The sequence below is a fragment of the Macaca thibetana genome, chromosome 7 (genome assembly GCF_024542745.1).
Source record: "Macaca thibetana thibetana isolate TM-01 chromosome 7, ASM2454274v1, whole genome shotgun sequence".
Taxonomy (NCBI): Eukaryota; Metazoa; Chordata; class Mammalia; order Primates; family Cercopithecidae; genus Macaca; species Macaca thibetana.
In genome coordinates, this window is record NC_065584.1 from 16,259,175 (window position 1) to 16,276,531 (window position 17,357).

General features: G+C 50.5%; 1 protein-coding gene across 5 annotated transcripts in view; it reads left to right on the top strand.

Moving 5' to 3' along the window:
- Nucleotides 1–17,357, top strand: part of CCDC88C (coiled-coil domain containing 88C) — a 148,444-nt gene that overhangs the window by 55,918 nt on the left and 75,169 nt on the right. For all 5 annotated transcript variants that reach the window (XM_050799000.1, XM_050799002.1, XM_050799001.1 and 2 more), the window contains one exon: nucleotides 2,359–2,428. In XM_050799000.1, coding sequence (XP_050654957.1) covers nucleotides 2,359–2,428 — 70 coding nt within the window. The remainder of the gene's footprint in view (nucleotides 1–2,358; nucleotides 2,429–17,357) is intronic.

Below are 17,357 nucleotides of genomic sequence, written 5' to 3' on the forward strand. Positions count from 1 at the left end.
ATTCTCCTCCCTCAGCCTCCCAAATAGCTGACATTACAGGCATGCGCCACCACGCCTGGCTAATTTTTGTATTTTTAGTAGAGATGGAATTTTACCATGTTGGCCAGGCTGGTCTCGAACCCCTGACCTCAGGTGATCCGCCCACCTTGGCCTCCTAGAGTGCTGGATTACAGGCGTGAGCCCCCGTGCCTGGCCTGGAGTGTAGTTGTGAGGCTGGGAGGGAGCTATGTGACGGACAGGCTGATGCTGTTGGACACCCTCCTTTCACTGAGTGAATTAGCTGGAAAGCAGATTTCACTGATTTTGCTGGTGTGTTTTGCCGGGAGTAGTAGGGCGAGGATGTTGGAACCCTTTGGCGAACTCATGAACTTAAGAGACAATTTTTTCACATTGACTTTTCCCGAGCCCTAAAGGAGGGCTGAGGCAGTTAAACAACTCACACTGTTGTCCAACGCATACAGATACTTACCAGCTGAAACATGTCTGAGAAAGCATTAGCCGTCGCTGACGCAGTGACGTGTGACCCTGGATAATGGAGAAATGTGATTTCCAGCATTGAGTGGAGGGGGGCTGGTGTGTTTGGGAGTGGGGTACACCTCACGGTTTAACATCCCCTCTGGCCGTGTGGACAGGAGCCATAGAAAGACAATAAGGAGGGACTCATGCCTCTCCCGGCATGCGGCCTCGGCCGTTCTAATCTGACCAGAGATGGTCTGAGATATGCACCCGGGCCATGTGGGTTGTGTAGTTATCCCCCTCTTCTTGAGAGCCAGTTAGCAGCATACTGGATATAGAGATTCCGCATGTTATGCAATAGAGCGACTTATGAAACTAGTTGTGTCTCAACAGAAACACTTTTTAAAGGCCTAAGAGGAGCATTCTTGGTGAAGAATTTCTACAGTGGCCACTTTTAGAATAGTTATGAAACCCACCCTCTTTTTTGTCTTCCGTAAAATTGGATTTTTTTTTTTTTTATTTTTTTTTATAGACAGGGTTTTGCTCTGTCACCCAGCTTGGAGTGCAGTTGTGCAACATCGCTCACTGCAGCCTGGAACTCCTGGGCTCAGGCAATCCCCCCGGGTAGCTGGGACCACAAGGGCTCAGTGCCACACCTAGCTGATTCTTAATTTTTTGTAGATACGAGTTTTTTCTGTGTCGCCCAGGCTTGTCTTGAACTCCAGGCTCAAGCCTCCCACCTCAGCCTCTCAAAGTGCTGGGATTACAGGCGTGTCGACCGTGCCCTGCCAGAATTGGAATTTTAAAATCTCCTTATTTGTGCATCTGGGCACAGAAGACTGATCTGCCCCGAGAAATACTTAGGGGGATGTAAGTGGTACGCTGGGCTGTGAGCCAGCACGCTGAGGAGAGCCTGTACCCAGATGAGCAGGGGTGACTGATAGCTGATGCCTGGGTCTTCTTTCCAAGCCCCATTGGTGTGAGGGCCAGAAGGCACCACCTCTGGCTGTGCAGAGCAGCTCTGCTCGCTTAGGAAGTCCATGCTATAAACAAGAGAAGTCTCCTCATTTATAACTTGTACCAAAGACCTGCTTAGTGCTGGATCCTGAACCATCAGATTAGAAAGGCTCAGTAGCATCTCTTTAATCTTTATTCCTTATTATTATTATTTTCTTTTTTGGAGACAGGATCTCCATCTGTTCCCCAGGCTGGAGTGCAGTGGTGTGATCTCAGCTCACTGCATCCTCGACCACCCAGGTTCAAGCGATTCTTCTACCTCAGCCTCCCAAGTAGCAGGGATCCCAGGCACACACCACTTCACCTGGCTAAGAGAGCGTGTGTGTGTGTGTGTGTGTGTGAGAGAAGATGGGGTCTTGCTATGTTGCCCAGGCTTAGTCTCAAAATCCTGGTCTCAAGCTATCCTCTTGCCTCAGCCACCCAAAGGGTTGAGACTACAGGCGTTAACCACTGCACCTGGCCTCATTTTTTAATTGCACAAGTCATACAATAAAAATAAGGATATCTTTTAAAAAAGAAACATCATCCTGCTATCTGAGCATGTCATCTATTGCCTTTTTTTTCCCGAGGCCTCTCTACCTATGCAGACATAACTTTAGCTTTCATTTTATTTTTTAAATATGCTTTTTCTTTTTTCATAACCCCATTAAATCCTTGTAGACATACTTTTTATTTGCTAACAATCAAGACAGAAATACAGTTAGGCTTTGACTTTCACGTTTGTTTGCATCTTACCTGCTCCTTGCTGTCACTATTAGCACCGTCGTCGTCACCACGGGATGGCTGCACACCCATCCGGGGGCTTCATTACTTGTAATTTACTTAATCCCTCTTTATTTTTGTTCCCGGTTCTTAATGGTATCTTTTCCCCCTTTGTTTCTGCAGGAAGTTCTCCAGCAGCTGATTGTAATGAATTTGCCCAATGTTTTGATGATTGGCAGAGACCCACTGTCTGGTGAGTGAAAGCCGCTCCCTTCCCCCCCTGCGGTGCCTGGGCAGTGCCATCGGCGTTGGGCAGCTGCTGGCCGTCGAGCTCTGGCTGCCAGCTTGGGCCAGCACAGTGAAAACACATTATCATTTTGCTGAGATTTTAAAGAGTGGGTTCATTACCCTGAGGCATTCAGCCAAGGGCACATTTCTTCCTTAAGATTGAAGCCTCAGCTGGGCGTGGTGGCTCACACCTGTAATCCCAGCACTTTGGGAGGCTGAGGCGGGCGGATCACAAGGTCAGGAGATCGAGACCACGGTAAAACCCCGTCTCTACTAAAAATACAAAAAATTAGCCGGGCGCGGTGGTGGGTGCCTGTAGTCCCAGCTACTCAGGAGGCTGAGACAGGAGAATGGTGTGAACCCGGGAGGCGGAGCTTGCAGTGAGCCGAGATTGTACCACTGCACTCCAGCCAGGGGGACAGAGTGAGACTCCGTCTCAAAAAAAAAAAAAAAAAAAAAAGATTGAAGCCTCCCAGGCCGGGCACGGTGGCTCACACCTGTAATCCCAGCACTTTGGGAGGCCGAGGCGGGCGGATCACGAGGTCAAGAGATTGAGACGATCCTGGCTAACACAGTGAAACCCCGTCTCTACTAAAAATACAAAAACAAAATTTAGCTGGGCGTGGTGGTGGGTGCCTGTAGTTCCAGCTACTCTGGAGGCTGAGGCAGGAGAATGGCGTGAACCTGGGAGGCGGAGTTTGCAGTGAGCCGAGATCACGCCACTGCACTCCAGCCTGGGCACAGAGCAAGACTCTGTCTCAAAAAAAAAAAAGAGTGAAGCCTCCCAACCCCTCAGATGTGTGTGTAGAGGCTGGCGAGGCCACTGCCTTGTTGCTCCTGAGAAGATGAGTCTGGGTTTAGGTGCCTGAGTCATACCATCTGGTGGACTCACTTCCTGAGTAAGTGTGGAATCAACTGACACCATCAGGGAGTGTGGTACCTTAGACAGGAGAGTAAGAATCTCTTTAGAGAACGACATCTGTCTTCACTGGGGTCCTGCAAGGCTTCATTCATGCTCGGTGACGGAGCTCATTGATCTGTTTTATGTCTCCCTGCTGGACTCAGCTCTCCTGGTAGGCACAGGTTCTAGGTCCCTGCAGTCTCTGACACTCAGTGTGAGTTTGAAAGACTCAATGAGGCCCAGCGCAGTGGCTCATTCCTGTAACCCCAAAACTTTGGGAGACTGAGGCAGGAGGATCGCTTGAGCCCAAGAGTTTAAGACCAGCGTGGGCAACATAGTGAGACCTCATCTCTAATTATAAAATGAAAAAAAGAAAGAAAAACCCAATTAAATGTCCTCCTGGCATCTTACAGAAAGTCAGAACTTAATCTCTGCCTGTCAGGTAACTTCCTGGGTGCATTACATGGAGTGATGCCTTGCGTTCCTTTCACCTTTGCGTGTGTTTACCTGCACCCATAGCTCGTGGACAGAAGTCGCAGGCCCCAGGGACAGACTTACTCTCGCTGGCTAGGGCTTCCCTTGTTCTGATGGAGACCTTGTCATCATTTTGGAACCCTAGGTCTGGGGCCTCCTGGAATAGGAATAGCTGAGGGATCAAGGAACACAGGAAAAGCCGCACCGGTAGGATGGCAATAGACCGTGGATCCTAAACATTAGAGGCGTTTCCAAAAGGGACTCAGGCTTCCCTCTGTTGGCGTCTCCTCACCCTGGCCTCACTGCAGCCTGGCCATCCCCTCTCCTGTCCATATGACAGTAACTAAAGTGGCCTTGAGACTTCAGAAGAGTTCACTGAGTGACCAGCTGAGGACATAGCTGGTGGGAGAGCAGTCCTCTTTTAGTGCCACCGCCCTGAGAACATCAGCGGCGGCTTCCTTGTTCCGTGGGGGCGCTCCTTCTGGGCTTCAGCTGGCTGAGGTGTCTGCCTTTTGTCTGTATGAGCCAGAAGGAAGAGCTTCCCTGGACCCCTGTTAGTCTTCAGTGCTCTGGCCTGTGGGCACCACCGCCTTACATGGGGACTCTGCAGAGGCCACCCCCGGTCCTCCTGGTGGCCCCTGACGGCAAGCGCCCTCCCCCACTTCACGTGTCAGTAGCAGGGAGCCTTTGGTTCTGCTCGCTTGCCAGCTCTGTCATGGGGCCATGTGTGTTCCGGCTTTATTTCACGGCTCCTCCGGAGAAAGGCGGGATGCCAAATGCAGTCCACGCTGGCCACAGCCATGGGCTCCAAGGTCGGGGGCGCTCTCATGATTTCTGGTAACTTCGGGGAAGTGGAGCCTGTTTTGCTAAGCAGAACTCTGCCGTCTTCCTGGTTTATTTGGGGCTGGTGTTACGGGAGGAGGTGAGAGCGCTGCCTGTAGAGGTTGGCGGTAGCTTACTCCTGTTGTTCCTTCTACCCTGGAGACACTGGAGGAGCAAGAGAGGGGGACAGTGACTCCTTAGCAAGCCCACCCTGTGCTTGCCATTGAACTTGCGTTAAAAGTTGAATGAAAGGCTGAGCGTGGTGGCGAGAGACTAGCTCTACAAAAAATAAACAAGTTAGCCGGGCATGGTGACACACACTCGTAGTCCTAGCTACTTTGGGAGGCTGAGGAAGACGGCTTAAGCCCAGGAGGTCGAGGCTGCAGTGAGCCATGATTGTGCCACTGCACTCCAGCCTGGATGACAGGCAAGACTCCATCTTTAATTAGTTAATTAAAATTTGTTTTTAAAGGAATGAAAACGTGCTTCTGTGGTGTGGCTGCGCCCATTTCTGTTTATAGTGAGAGAACTGAGGCTCCGAGGGTGTGGGTGCCATGCCCTTGACCAGTTGGCCTGTAAGCAGAGGGGCTGATTAGAAACCTGCTCTGTCCGTCCCCAAACCTGAGCTGCTTCGTCTGTCACACGTGGACATCCATGGGTTAGGTTTAACTGTAGGCGATTGCAATATTCAGCCTTTTTTGACCTATGAAAATGACCATTGTGTATGGTTGAACCCAATATTAAACACATCCTTCTCCCTGCCTTTTCTCACCCCTCCCTTCGGCTCTGATGTCACCTGCATAGCTTGCCCACCTTCCTGCTGGCGCTCTCTCTCTTCTCACCCCTGCAGGTGTCTCCCCTTCCACTGCCATCTGGAAGCCTGTCCTCTCTGCCCCGCTGCCGTCAGGCACCTCCCAACACCACAGAGATTGCCCATGGGCAGAGAACATAGGTCCCCACCTCAGGTCTGCTGCCAAACAGAAACATCTGTAAAGATGTGGATGCTGATTTTTTTTAACGGCTTTATTGAGGTATCATTTGCATGCTATAAAATACACCCATCGTAAGTGTATAATTCAGTGATCTTTTTCATAAATATACAAAGTTGTACAACCCTAACCACAATTCAGTTTTTAGAACGTTAAGGGGAAGCTGGTTTTAGATAGTTGACAGGTGAATTGGATGTCCCTGGGACCCCCATGGTATATAATCAGCCCACGTGAATCAGCTGCTCCCAGCTCTGAAGGCGGAGTTAGAGAAACTGGACAGTGAGCGCCGGGAAAGGGAAGGACGGGAATAACTTACCCATCACCGAGGGCTCAGAGGGCCCCAGGCCGCGCTGACTGACATGCTAGACGGTGGCCTCAGCAGGCTGCACATGGAGGGCAGCGTGTCAGGGCTGGGGGACCGGGAGCTGGGTGCACAGATGAGTAGGTTTGACAGGAGTCCCAGGGTGCTCTGAGAGCAGAGGAGGCTGGCAGGGTACATCCACCAGCAGGAAGATGCAGACACCAGTGCTGGGGGCAGAGAGATGGATTTATGAAATAGCATTTTCAGTTTTAAATTGTAAAAATAGATGTGTGAAGCTTTTTTCGTTTCTTTCTAAACAAAGAACAAAGTTGGTGTTTTTTTAAATTTGTATGGTTGCCTAGGGTGGGGTGTGTGTGTGCTTTTTAACTAAATCTGTCCCCCTCGTGTGTCAGGGGCTTGCTTTGTACTCTTTTTGGTGGATGCTGACACTGTACTGTTATTTATAACATTTTTTATAGTTTGGGGCAACTTTTCTGTTTTGAGCACATAGCATCACAAGCTCCCAGATTCCAGATCCCAACAGAGCATCTGGTCCACCCGTTGTCCCCCAGCACACTGATACTAAAAGACCCTGAGAGTCTACGCATTTGTCCCCTCTCTCTGACCTAAAAAAGGGAGATGTCACAACTTACAATTTTTCTGTATGTCTCACTTAACCCTCCCTCACCCATCAGACAGAAGGGTGTTCACTCTCTTCCTATCCTGGGTGGAAGTCAAGGACGGTGCAGTGACTATGAAACAGTACTTTGTGTACTGAAAATTGCATTTGAAATCTCTCCTCAGCCTGTCCTGGCCCAAACTCCTTACTCGCTTACGCTGTGTCCACCCCGGGACCGTCTCTGGGTTTCTGCTCTGATGGTGCTGTGGTTTTGCAGCTCACTCTCAGCTGCACCCATGCCCCTGGGGATGGGAGGGTCTGTCTGGTGCCTCACTGCTGTAGTCTCTGCTTCTCCGAGCATGGCCTGGGCTCTGGCTGGGCCCTGCTTGAACCCCACCCTCACTTTTATATGATGGCTCTTAAGCCGGCCCCCGTAGTGAGGCAGGATGCAGGCTTCTGGGGCCAGAGTGCCGTAGAGTGTCCTTTGCTTTGTTTCTCCTCCGCCATCCTTATCCTTCCCTTTTACTCACGTCTGTGCCTTCGCCTGGCATCCTGGGTCTACCCTCACTGCACCCCCAGAAGCTGAGCTCTCCTCTGCAGCCCTCCTCCCCACTGCCAGCTACCCTGCTTCTGCCTGGCTGCTCCCCAGGGCAGTGTCCTCACCCCTACCCCCTGCAGTCTGCTCCCAGCATGGCAGCCCGAGCAGCCCCCTGCTCAAGTCAGCCGACTGTCACTTTGCAGCCCGCTCTGGGCACTAGGGCCTGTGCGCCTGCCGGTCCCTCTGCCAGCAAACTGTGTAAACACCACCTGTGAGCCCCTGTTCAGTGTGGCCCCACCTGTCTCTCCTGCCACATGCCCCGTCTTCTTTGTCCCGCTCTGCTTTCCCTTCTCCGTACCTTTTGGCACCTGAGAATGGACGATACTGTTCACTTATTCTTTTCCCCCCTGTGGCATTGCATGCTTTTCCCCCGCTAGGGTACACGCTCTCCTGAGAGCAGGAATCCTGGGGTTTTTGTTGCTGTTGTCAGTGCATTCTAATGTCTAGAATGTAGACATTACATACCACCTGGCATGTAGTAGGTGCTCAGTAAATACAGCATCCATGCAGGGGGCCTGCCTTTCTGTCTTCCTCTCTCCTCTCCACTTGGCTCCCCCATCAAGCTGGGGCCCCCGACAGGCGTTACCCACTTGCTGTCACAGATAAGAAGGCCAGTTGTCGGTGGTCAGGGTCAAGTGAGATTCATTCTCTGCCCAGTACCGCTTGTCTGCCTCCCCTAGGCCTGAGATGACTCCCTGAAAACCACCTTCAGCATCTTGCCAGCTGCACGGCTATTAAACGTCTTCCGCGGTTACTGATGAGCATATTCTACGAGAAGCCTGTGAGAAGCAATAGCTGATGTCTATGCTGTCTGAGCAGTGAGGGAGGATGCTGGATGGAGCTAGACCAGCTCTGGGGTCCCTCCAGCTCTGGCTTCTCAGCATCTTTCTCGGCAGCCAGGCCTGTCACTGTGCCACACGCACAAATAAAGACTAGATGTGTCTGACGGGAAGCCAGGGTGTTAGCAAATTACTTTCTGCGATGAATCACAGGACAGTTGTGCTGGAAGAGAGCACTGTTTTTTCTTCCAGGGTTTGTATCCAAGTATAATAGTGGTTTCCAGACTTATACATGGCTGATCCCACCGAAGCCGTTTAGAATGGAAGAGAACGAGCCTCATAGGTGCAGAAGCCCAGCCCAGAGAGTGGAGGAGCTCGCTCAGAGGCACACGGCGTGGAGGTCTGCATAGGTGAAAGACAGATTTCACACCATAAATTGCACAGATGGTTACTTTTGTGGACAGTCGGCCACTGGTTCCAAGCAAGAGGGTTACCATCACCGGTCTGCCCTGATGTTTCTTTTCTTTTTTTTTTTTTTTTTTGAGGCGGAGTCTTGCTCTGTAGCCCAGGCTGGAGTACAGTGGCCGGATCTCAGCTCACTGCAAGCTCCGCCTCCCGGGTTCACGCCATTCTCCTGCCTCAGCCTCCCGAGTAGCTGGGACTACAGGCGCCTGCCCCCTCGCCCGGCTAAGTTTTTGTATTTTTAGTAGAGACGGGGTTTCACCGTGTTAGCCAGGATGGTCTCGATCTCCTGACCTCGTGATCCGCCCATCTCGGCCTCCCAAAGTGCTGGGATTACAGGCTTGAGCCACCGCGCCCGGCTGCCCTGATGTTTCTTACATTCTAAATGCCAAGCAGGATTCCTGGGAGCCCTGGAGGAGCTGCGACTCCATATGCACACCCTACAGGGTCCTATCTGAATACCACTGGAACCTTTGAGAAGAGCCTTGGGGTTTCACTAATTGCTGTTCAGTGGCCTGGCCCTCTGTCCTACGTTTTCTCTCTCTTATGATGGTTACAGCGGGTGCGCATTCCTGCAGCAGAGGAGGCACCCCAAAGAAACAGGGTGCTGTGCACACAAAATGCTGTGACCGACCTTCCTTCTCAGCTGAGTGCAGGACTCGGCTCTATCTACTGCACCAGCTGAGGAAGCCAGAAGGCCCGACTTCTGACCTCCCCCAAATACAAGGCTGGAGCACCTTTTCATCCTTCCTCATCTTAGCTGGCTGCCCCTCGGCCAGAGGCTCTCAAAAGGAGCTCAGCCCAGGCCCCTCCTTTAGCTCCCCTCCGCTGGTGAGATGAACAGGCCACCTCAGATCAGGAAGCCCCCAGTCTGTGTTGAGGCAGGAAGGGGAGACAGGGTCCACAGAGACATTTATTCCGGGACAGAAGATGGTACAAGAACGTGCTTCACAGCCAGTGCAAGGGGGCTGATGCGTTCTGCTTGGGCAGGTCAGGAAGGCTTCCTGGAGGAGGCAATATCTGGGCAAGGCCTCAGACAGAGAAAGCGAGGAAAGGTGTTCTAGGTGGAATGAGCTCAGGGGAGTGCAAGTTGCTGGGAGTCCCATGAGGAGTAGCAAGCCTGGGGCAGGGAGGAGGTCTTCTGTGACAGCTGAGGTTTAGGTTTCATGGGCCAGAGGAAACAGACCTCCTGAAACTCCTTGGAATTTAATATTTAACCCTCTCAGTATTGATTTGCTCTCATGCCGTCGTGTCCTTGGAGTGCTTTTCAGATCCCATGGAAACATCTCTTGTAGCCCACACGGCACAGCCCTGCCTTCCTTCAGGGGGCCCCCGGGAACTTGTGAGGGCTGGGTGTGCCCGAGGCTTGCTGACCCCCACCCTGGCAACCCAGGCACAGGCTCAGAGTCCGGCTTGTGGGGAGCCGTCCTCCTGCTGAGATTGTGCTTTTAAAACTCAAGAGCCCTGTCTTCCCGGCCCTGCGGCCCTCCCAGTCCTGCCCCTGGCTCCATCCTGCTCACCGTGTGGTGTGGAGGCTAAGGGTCAGCCACTCCGGCTTCATGAGCCATTCTTGTGTTCTTTTCCCCTACCTCTGTTGGTTTTATTTTATTTCTCCTGGCCATAATTCTCTAATCCTGTGTATAAATGTACATGTGTGTGTCTGTGTGTGTGTGTGTGTGTGTGTGTGTGTGTGTGTGTGTATATATATATATATATATATATATATATAATTTTCATATCTGCAAAAAGTTTGGGGCCTTTGAATGGGAGGGAAGAAATAAGAAAAAGAAAACTAATCTTGCAGGCATTTTGATTGTTCTAAAATTTCCTCTTTCATCCTTGAGAGAGAAGGTTCAGAAAAGCAACCAAATGCTGTTTCAAACTACCCCATTTCCATCCTGCTTCTTTGCTTCTGTGCTGCTTTTTGTATCCAGAAACGAGGTCTCCAGTCCATGTGCGGTGCTGGGGCACTTGGGCCGGGAGCCGAGGCTTTCCTTTCCCAGGAAGCTGCAGAGTTTGGCTGACACCAAGCCCAGCTGAGCGTCACAGCACGGCCCACACGCCGGCCTCCGAGCACCCGCGGATCTGCCTGGAGACCAGACTTTGTTAGTAAACTTCCTGGCGATGGCCTGGGCACACAGAGAACGCACCGCTGGCTGCGACAGCCACACCATGGCTTCCAGCAGGCCTGCTCTCTGTGGCCGCCGCCGTCTGCAGAGGAGCGAAGAGATGCTGTTTGTCAAAGGTCTTTATGTTTGAGTTTTCCACCTGGCGGTTGGGAGGGACCCTTTCCCAGAGCATCCCCTGCCTGCCCTAGCTCCTCGCCCCCTCCCAGGGCAAACGCAGGTCTCAGGCCGCAGGCTTGTGGCTGATTCTACTCTTCTGGTATTCAGGTGTTTGGTGCTGGGAAATGAATTCGCGCTGTCAGCTTCTGCAGCCATGGCAGGCAGGTGGGGTAGGAGGTCATTTTTGGGGTGAGGGTGCTCCGAGGGGCTGGTATTTCAAAGTGTTCTACACGACCTGGGGCCAGCTGACGTCTGTTGTGCATGGTGGTGCTGGGGTATCTGTAGGGGTGGGACAGACTTGATACGGGCAGCAGAGAGACACTGGGGTAAAGGGCCACTGGTCAGGGTGCCCCGGGAGGCTCCTGCACCATTCCACACAGGCATGCAGCTTAGCGCCTGCCACAGTCCATGTTTGATAAATGTGTGTGCCTGGTTGTGTTAATGGTGGGGGCACATGTGGTGACAGGAGGATTTCACAGGGGCCGCTCCCCAGAATGTGAGCCCCTGTGTAGAGGCGCCTGCCTCCTTCCCCGTGGGTGGGGACACACATGATGGAGCATCCCCGTGAGCCCACCCACAGGGAACTCTCTACCTCTAGTATTCCTGGGCAGTGCCTGGGAAGTACCCCTGACTGTTATAATAATGAACAGCTCTTCCCGTTGTAAGCTGAGGCCTCAGGAGGGCCCTGAGAGCTGTGCCTGCGTGAGTGAGTGTTGGGGTGTGCCTGTGCACTGAGGAGACACGACAGGGTTGTGTTGGGTGCACTGCTGTTTCCAAATCACTGTGACAGCCTCGTGAGCATCCTTATGAAATCACTCGTTTTTAAGTACAAAACCAGGGAAAGCAGTCAGTGGTTCACACCAGCATATAAGCCAGAAGAAAAGAGAATGTAGAATCAGTAAGCACACGTATGTGCCATGGAAGAGAGAAACTGAAACTGTTCTCTTTGCTGTTCTAACCCAGGTACTTGATGCTAACAGTTAACCTCACTCAGTCAGCAAACGCTGGTTAACTAACCTGCATGGGATCACAGGGATCAGAAGTGAAACCACATAGCTCCCTGCTTTAGAAGGAAACATAAATAAGTTAGGAGATGGTAGGTGGTGGTGGACCCGGGAACAGATCTTAGTTCTGTGACTCAGCCTTTCTGAGCTACATCCTTCTGTTTCTAAGATGGAGTCATCATACCGTCTTCAGGGGATTGCTTTCAGAATTAAGTCATGTGGTAGCATGCCGTATATTAAGGTGCAGTGATGGTGGTTTATAGGAGGAAAGGGCAAAGTTACTCTACGGAATACAGTCAGTCCTTCCAGGTTGTGAGGGTTAAACCCTGAGCCTGGCTGGTGATTTGCAGGTCCTGGGCCTCTGTGGTTGTGGGGAGCTGAGTTAGCAAGACAGAGGAATCAGTTTCACTGCTTTATCTCTGACCCCTATTCATCTGTGGACAGGAATCACTGTGCCTTCGACCCCAGCAAGGGCAGAGGGTATGCAGTTTGGAGCAGGAAGGGCTCCCTCTTCGACAGGGATGCTTGCCTGCCATTGCTTAAATCCCCAGCTTCACACCTCAGTCATCGTTTATACACAACAAGATTTAGTTCCTGTGTCCATAAATCAGAAAGTGTCTTTTGTCTGGGCGTGGTGGCTCACACCTGTAATCCCAACACTTTGGGAGGCCGAGGCAGATGAATCACTTGAAGTCAGGAGTTCGAGACCAGCCTGGCCAACATGGTGAAACCCTGTCTCTACTAAAAAATACAAAAATTAGCCAGGCGTGGTGGTGGATGCCTGTAGTTCCAGCTACTTGGGAGGCTGAGGCAGGAGAATCGCTTGAACCCAGGAGGTTGAGGTTGCAATGAGCCGAGATTGCACCACTGCACTCCATCCAGCCTGGGCGACAGAGCGAGACTCTATCTCAAAAAAAAAAAAAGTGTCTTCTGAACATGTGCATGGCTGCATCTTAAAGAACCAAAGAGTGGAGTCAAAAAGGACTCTTGAGGTTATTTACCAGTCATGGAAGGAAGATAGGTTTTGTTCCATGTGTTAACGTCCATTAACTGGTAGTCTGTGGAGTGCTGTGTTCAGAAAGATTCTGAGGCCTAGTTCCGCCCTGAGTCAGAAAGTGCTGTGATTGACTAATCATGTCTGCCATGGACTCAGGGCTAGCAAGTCGGCGAGTTTTCAAACCATGATATAATGCACATTTTAGAGGATGATGTATTTTAATTGTCCAACTACTTTTCTATCCTCACCTCTGCACTTAGAAACATGTGCTGTCTGGCGGTTTCCCTTCTGTTTTGGAAGCTTATGACTGTTAACATCTGCAGCTTTCTATATAGCTTATGTTGGCCTGTCTGTCTGCATTGCGTTTTTGCTAAGATAGGCTGGGGTGAATTTCTTTGTGTCAAGACTCCAGGAAGCAGGTAGTAAGGTAGGTTTTTCGTAGACTCAGCTATTCATTCAGGAAGTCCTGGGAGTCCCCGGGGGTTCTCCTATACTCGACAGTGTAGTTGTGTTCAGTGTGGAGTGTGTCCTGTCTGATGTTTCTCGATCCCCGCCCCCAGTGGTTGCTTGTGACTTTTTTTGGTGTAGAAATCCACGTTGTTTTATAACCTGCCCCCATTTCTCCCTCTGAACACCAGCTCGATAAGTGTAAGCGCAAAGCACTTATAATTTGACAAGCAGTGTGCTCTCTCACCTCGTGGCCTTCGCACATGCTATTCCCTGGGCCTGGAAAGCCCTACCCGACAGGTCTGTCTCCTCCTCATCTGTGGAACTCAGCTCAGAGGTTATTCCCTTTAGAATCCTTGCCCTGGGCCTTGCTGCCAAATTAGAAGTTCCTTTCTTGGGTTCCCGTAGCACTTATCAGCTTTCAGATTGCTGGTTTGGCTCCCAGCACATAGTAGGGACTTGGCAGGGAGCTGTCTGTAGGTTTGTTTGATCTTGGCCTGCTTGACTGTGTCACTGAGCCAGTCCTACTGGCAAGGACCCAGGAGGGAATCTTCTGCTGTGTTTTGAAACTATTCAAAACCCACAATCTGGTAGATTTGTGGAAATAGCGGTTTTTCTTACGACTGAAATCCTGAAAGAAATTGGGCATCGGCTTCTCATGAGAAATGAGGAAACTTCTGCTCCCCACCCTGGGCACTTTAAAAAAAAAATTTGTAGGAATCTGTAGGGGTTGGGATCACAGGATGCATTTGTTATAAGCAAATGTTTCTATTTACTCAGCCTGGTGAGAACGAGCACTGCTCTGCTTCATTTGAATGAGGGCAGAGGTGAATTTCTTAGTAACCTGTTCATCACCAAAGAGTTTATTTTTTTCCTAGGAATATTTTTCTAAACTTAATTCTCTATGTTTAATGCCTTTTTTCCTCCTGTTACAAACCTTAGCAAACAGGAATCCATGCTTTTCTAACCTGTGCTGTGGGTCAGATTGAGTGTTTTCTTGATGTCTGATGGGTGTTGGGATGAATGAGGGAATGAATGAACTCAGCGTTGTCATGGTGCGTGATTGCAGGGTGCTGAGGGAGTAGAACCCTTTGCTCTGTCACCGAGCAGCCTCGGAGTGTTGTTTTTGCGATGTTGTTGTTTGTTTGTTTGTTTTGGAGACAGGGTCTTGCTCTGTTGCCCAGGCTAGACTGCGGTGGCACAGTCAATGCTCACTTCAGCTTCAACCTCCCAGGCCCAGGCGATCCTCCTACCTCAGCCTCCCAAATAGTGCACCACCAGGCCTGGCTAATTTTTTTTTTTTTTTAATTGAAATGGGATCTTGGTTGGGCGCGGTGGCTTACGCCTGTAATCCCAACACTTTGGAAGGCCAAGGCAAGCAGATCCCTTGAGGTCAGGAGTTTGAGACAGGCCTGGCCAACATGGTGAAACCCCATCTCTACTGAAAATACAAAAATTAGCTGGGCATGGTGGCGTGCGCCTGTAGTCCCAGCTACTCAGGAGGCTGAGGCAGGAGAATCACTTGACCTCAGGAGGCAGAGGTTGCAGTGAGCTGAGCTTGCACCACTGCACCCCAACCTGGGTAACAGAGTGAGACTCCATCTCAAAAAGAAAGACTGGGCACAGTGGCTCATGCCTGTAATCCCAGCACTTTGGGAGACTGAGATAGGTGGATCACGAGGTCAAGAGATCAAGACCAACCTGTTCAACATGGTGGAACCCCATCTCTACTAAAAATACAAAAATTAGCTGGGTGTGGTGGTGCACACCTGTAGTCCCAGCTACGCAGGAGGCTGCGGCAGGAGAATCGCTTGAACCCGGGAGGCAGAGATTGCAGTGAGCCGAGATTGAGCCACTGCACTCCAGCCTGGCAACGGAGCGAGACTCCCATCTCAAAAAAGGAAAACAAAAAAGGGGAAAAAAAAAAAACAGGGATGGTGGGGGGTCTCCGTATGTTGCCCAGACTGGTCTTGCACTCCTGGATGTAAGCGATCCTCCTGCCTCAGCCTCCCACAGTGCTGGGATTACATGTGTGGGCCACTCACCTGGCCTCAGAGTGTAGTTTTGAGCCCTCCAGTGTGTGAGCAAGGTTTCTGCTCTCTTCCTTGCTCTCAGAACACCATCAGTGAGCTTCTCCAGCCCTTTTCCCCCTTTTAATTTGCTGTTGTAATCTGCTTTGGGCTGGGGAAATGGGTCACCAGAGTTGTCTAAATGATTCTACAGTGTGATGTAATTAGTTCCTTTGGGGACTTTGCTGTGAATAGAGTACATAAAGATTTTCTGTGCAAACCCTGACTTCTGTTTAGGCTAATCTCAGACCCTTAAGTGCTTTCTTAGTGTTTCGGCTCCTCTGGTGGGTACAGTACCTGGTGAGTGGCCTTTCAAAAAGTGAGTCTCGTTGTAGGAAGACAAGCCAGTGATGGCAGGGAAGGGTCTGTGCCTCTTATATCTAGCATGGGCATGCGATGAGCCCTTGCCAGTGATCTGTGGGCCGACAGAAGGGAAACGGGGAAGTGGATGACTTGGGCTGAGCCGGCAAGCACTGTCAGAAAGACTGATTGGAGGCTTTGTTAACACTCATGTGGGCATTCCCTTTTTTCTCTCTCTCTCTTTTTTTGAGACAGAGTCTCCCTCTGTCACCCAGGCTGGAGTGTAGTGGAGTGATTTCAGCTTGCTGCAACCTCCACCTCCTGTGTTCAAGTGATTCTCCTGCCTCAACCTCCCAAGTAGCTGGGGTTACAGGCGCATGCCACCACGCCTGGCTAATTTTTGTATCTTTAGTAGAGTCGAGGTTTCACCACGTTGGCCAGGCTGGTCTCGAACTCCTGACCTCAAGTGATCCTCCCACCTTGGCCTCCCAGAATGCTGGGATTACAGGCATTAGCCACCACGCCCAGCCCCTTTTCTCTTTATCGAAACTAAAGTTAAGTGGCTGATGAATAGCTCCGTGTTAATAGGGAAGTGAGTCACTGTGGTGATATTTATTCTGTGGATTAGAGTGTCTTGGGCCAAATAAAAGATCTCAAGTAAAAAAAAAAATAATACTAAGACTTTGAGAATTTTTCCATTTCAAATATTGACGAATCTCTAAACTTACTAGCAAGAGAAGGATTTAACCTTAGAAGATTGCTTTGCAACGCTGAGCCTTTTTCTCAGGTGTGTCCTCCAGAGCAGGAAAGTGGCCTTTAGACCCTGTGGCCCAGCCCACCAGTCTCTCCCTGCCCTGCCTTCAGGCTGGGGGGCGGCGCGTGCTTCTGGTTCAGTGAACCCCCAGTTCCCAGTTCTGAGGCTTGACAGTGATGTCATTATCTCAAGGAAAGCCAATTTTAGCTATTTCTCAGTCGAGGGGTCTTAGGAGGAGGTCGCATATTCATTCACTACTCGTACTCAGGGATCTGAAATGAACCACAGCATTGGTTCTCAGGACGGTGGTCTGGTTTTTTCATCCCAGCAGTTTTTGATACTTTGGGCCACTGTAGCCTAGTGTGTGAGTTGGTTAAGTCTTTCAAGAGAAGAAAGCTCTTTCTGGCATATCCTTTCTTCCTCAAATACAACAGAATATAACAAAAAAGTCAGAACATATAGATTTTTTTTTCTTTTTTCTTTTTTTCTTTTTTTTTTTTTAACCTGAAAGGGAACCCTGCACATTACCCAGGCCATTTTATAGATGTGGTAACTGAGGCTTGGAGACAGAATATGGCTTGTCTGGGACACACAGTTCCTGGGTGACCAAGCCTGTCGTCTCAGCCCAGGTGTTGTGCTGCCGTTTAAGTGTTTGAGATAGATAAGCAGGTGAAGATGCATTCAGCCTCAAGCACAATCAAAGAGAGCTCAGAATGACGAAACAGGATTTTTGGCCTGATTGACAAAGTTGAGAAAGAGTGGTAGGGTAAATGCTGGTCAAGGGTAGGAAAATGGGAATCACCACATATGTCCCATGGTGAAATGGTAGAGCCTGTCTGCAGGGCAGCTTGTCAATACGAAAAGCTGAAAAAGGGAATGCATAAAGAATTAGCTACCATGATATTCTTTTTTTTTTTGAGGTGGAGTCTCACGCTGTTGCCCAGGCTGGAGTGCAGTGGCACGATCTGGGCTCACTGCAAGCTCCACCTCCCGAGTTCACGCCATTCTCCTGCCTCAGCCTCTCGAGTAGCTGGGACTACAGGCGCCCGCCACCTCGCCCAGCTAGTTTTTTTTGTATTCTTTTGAGTAGAGA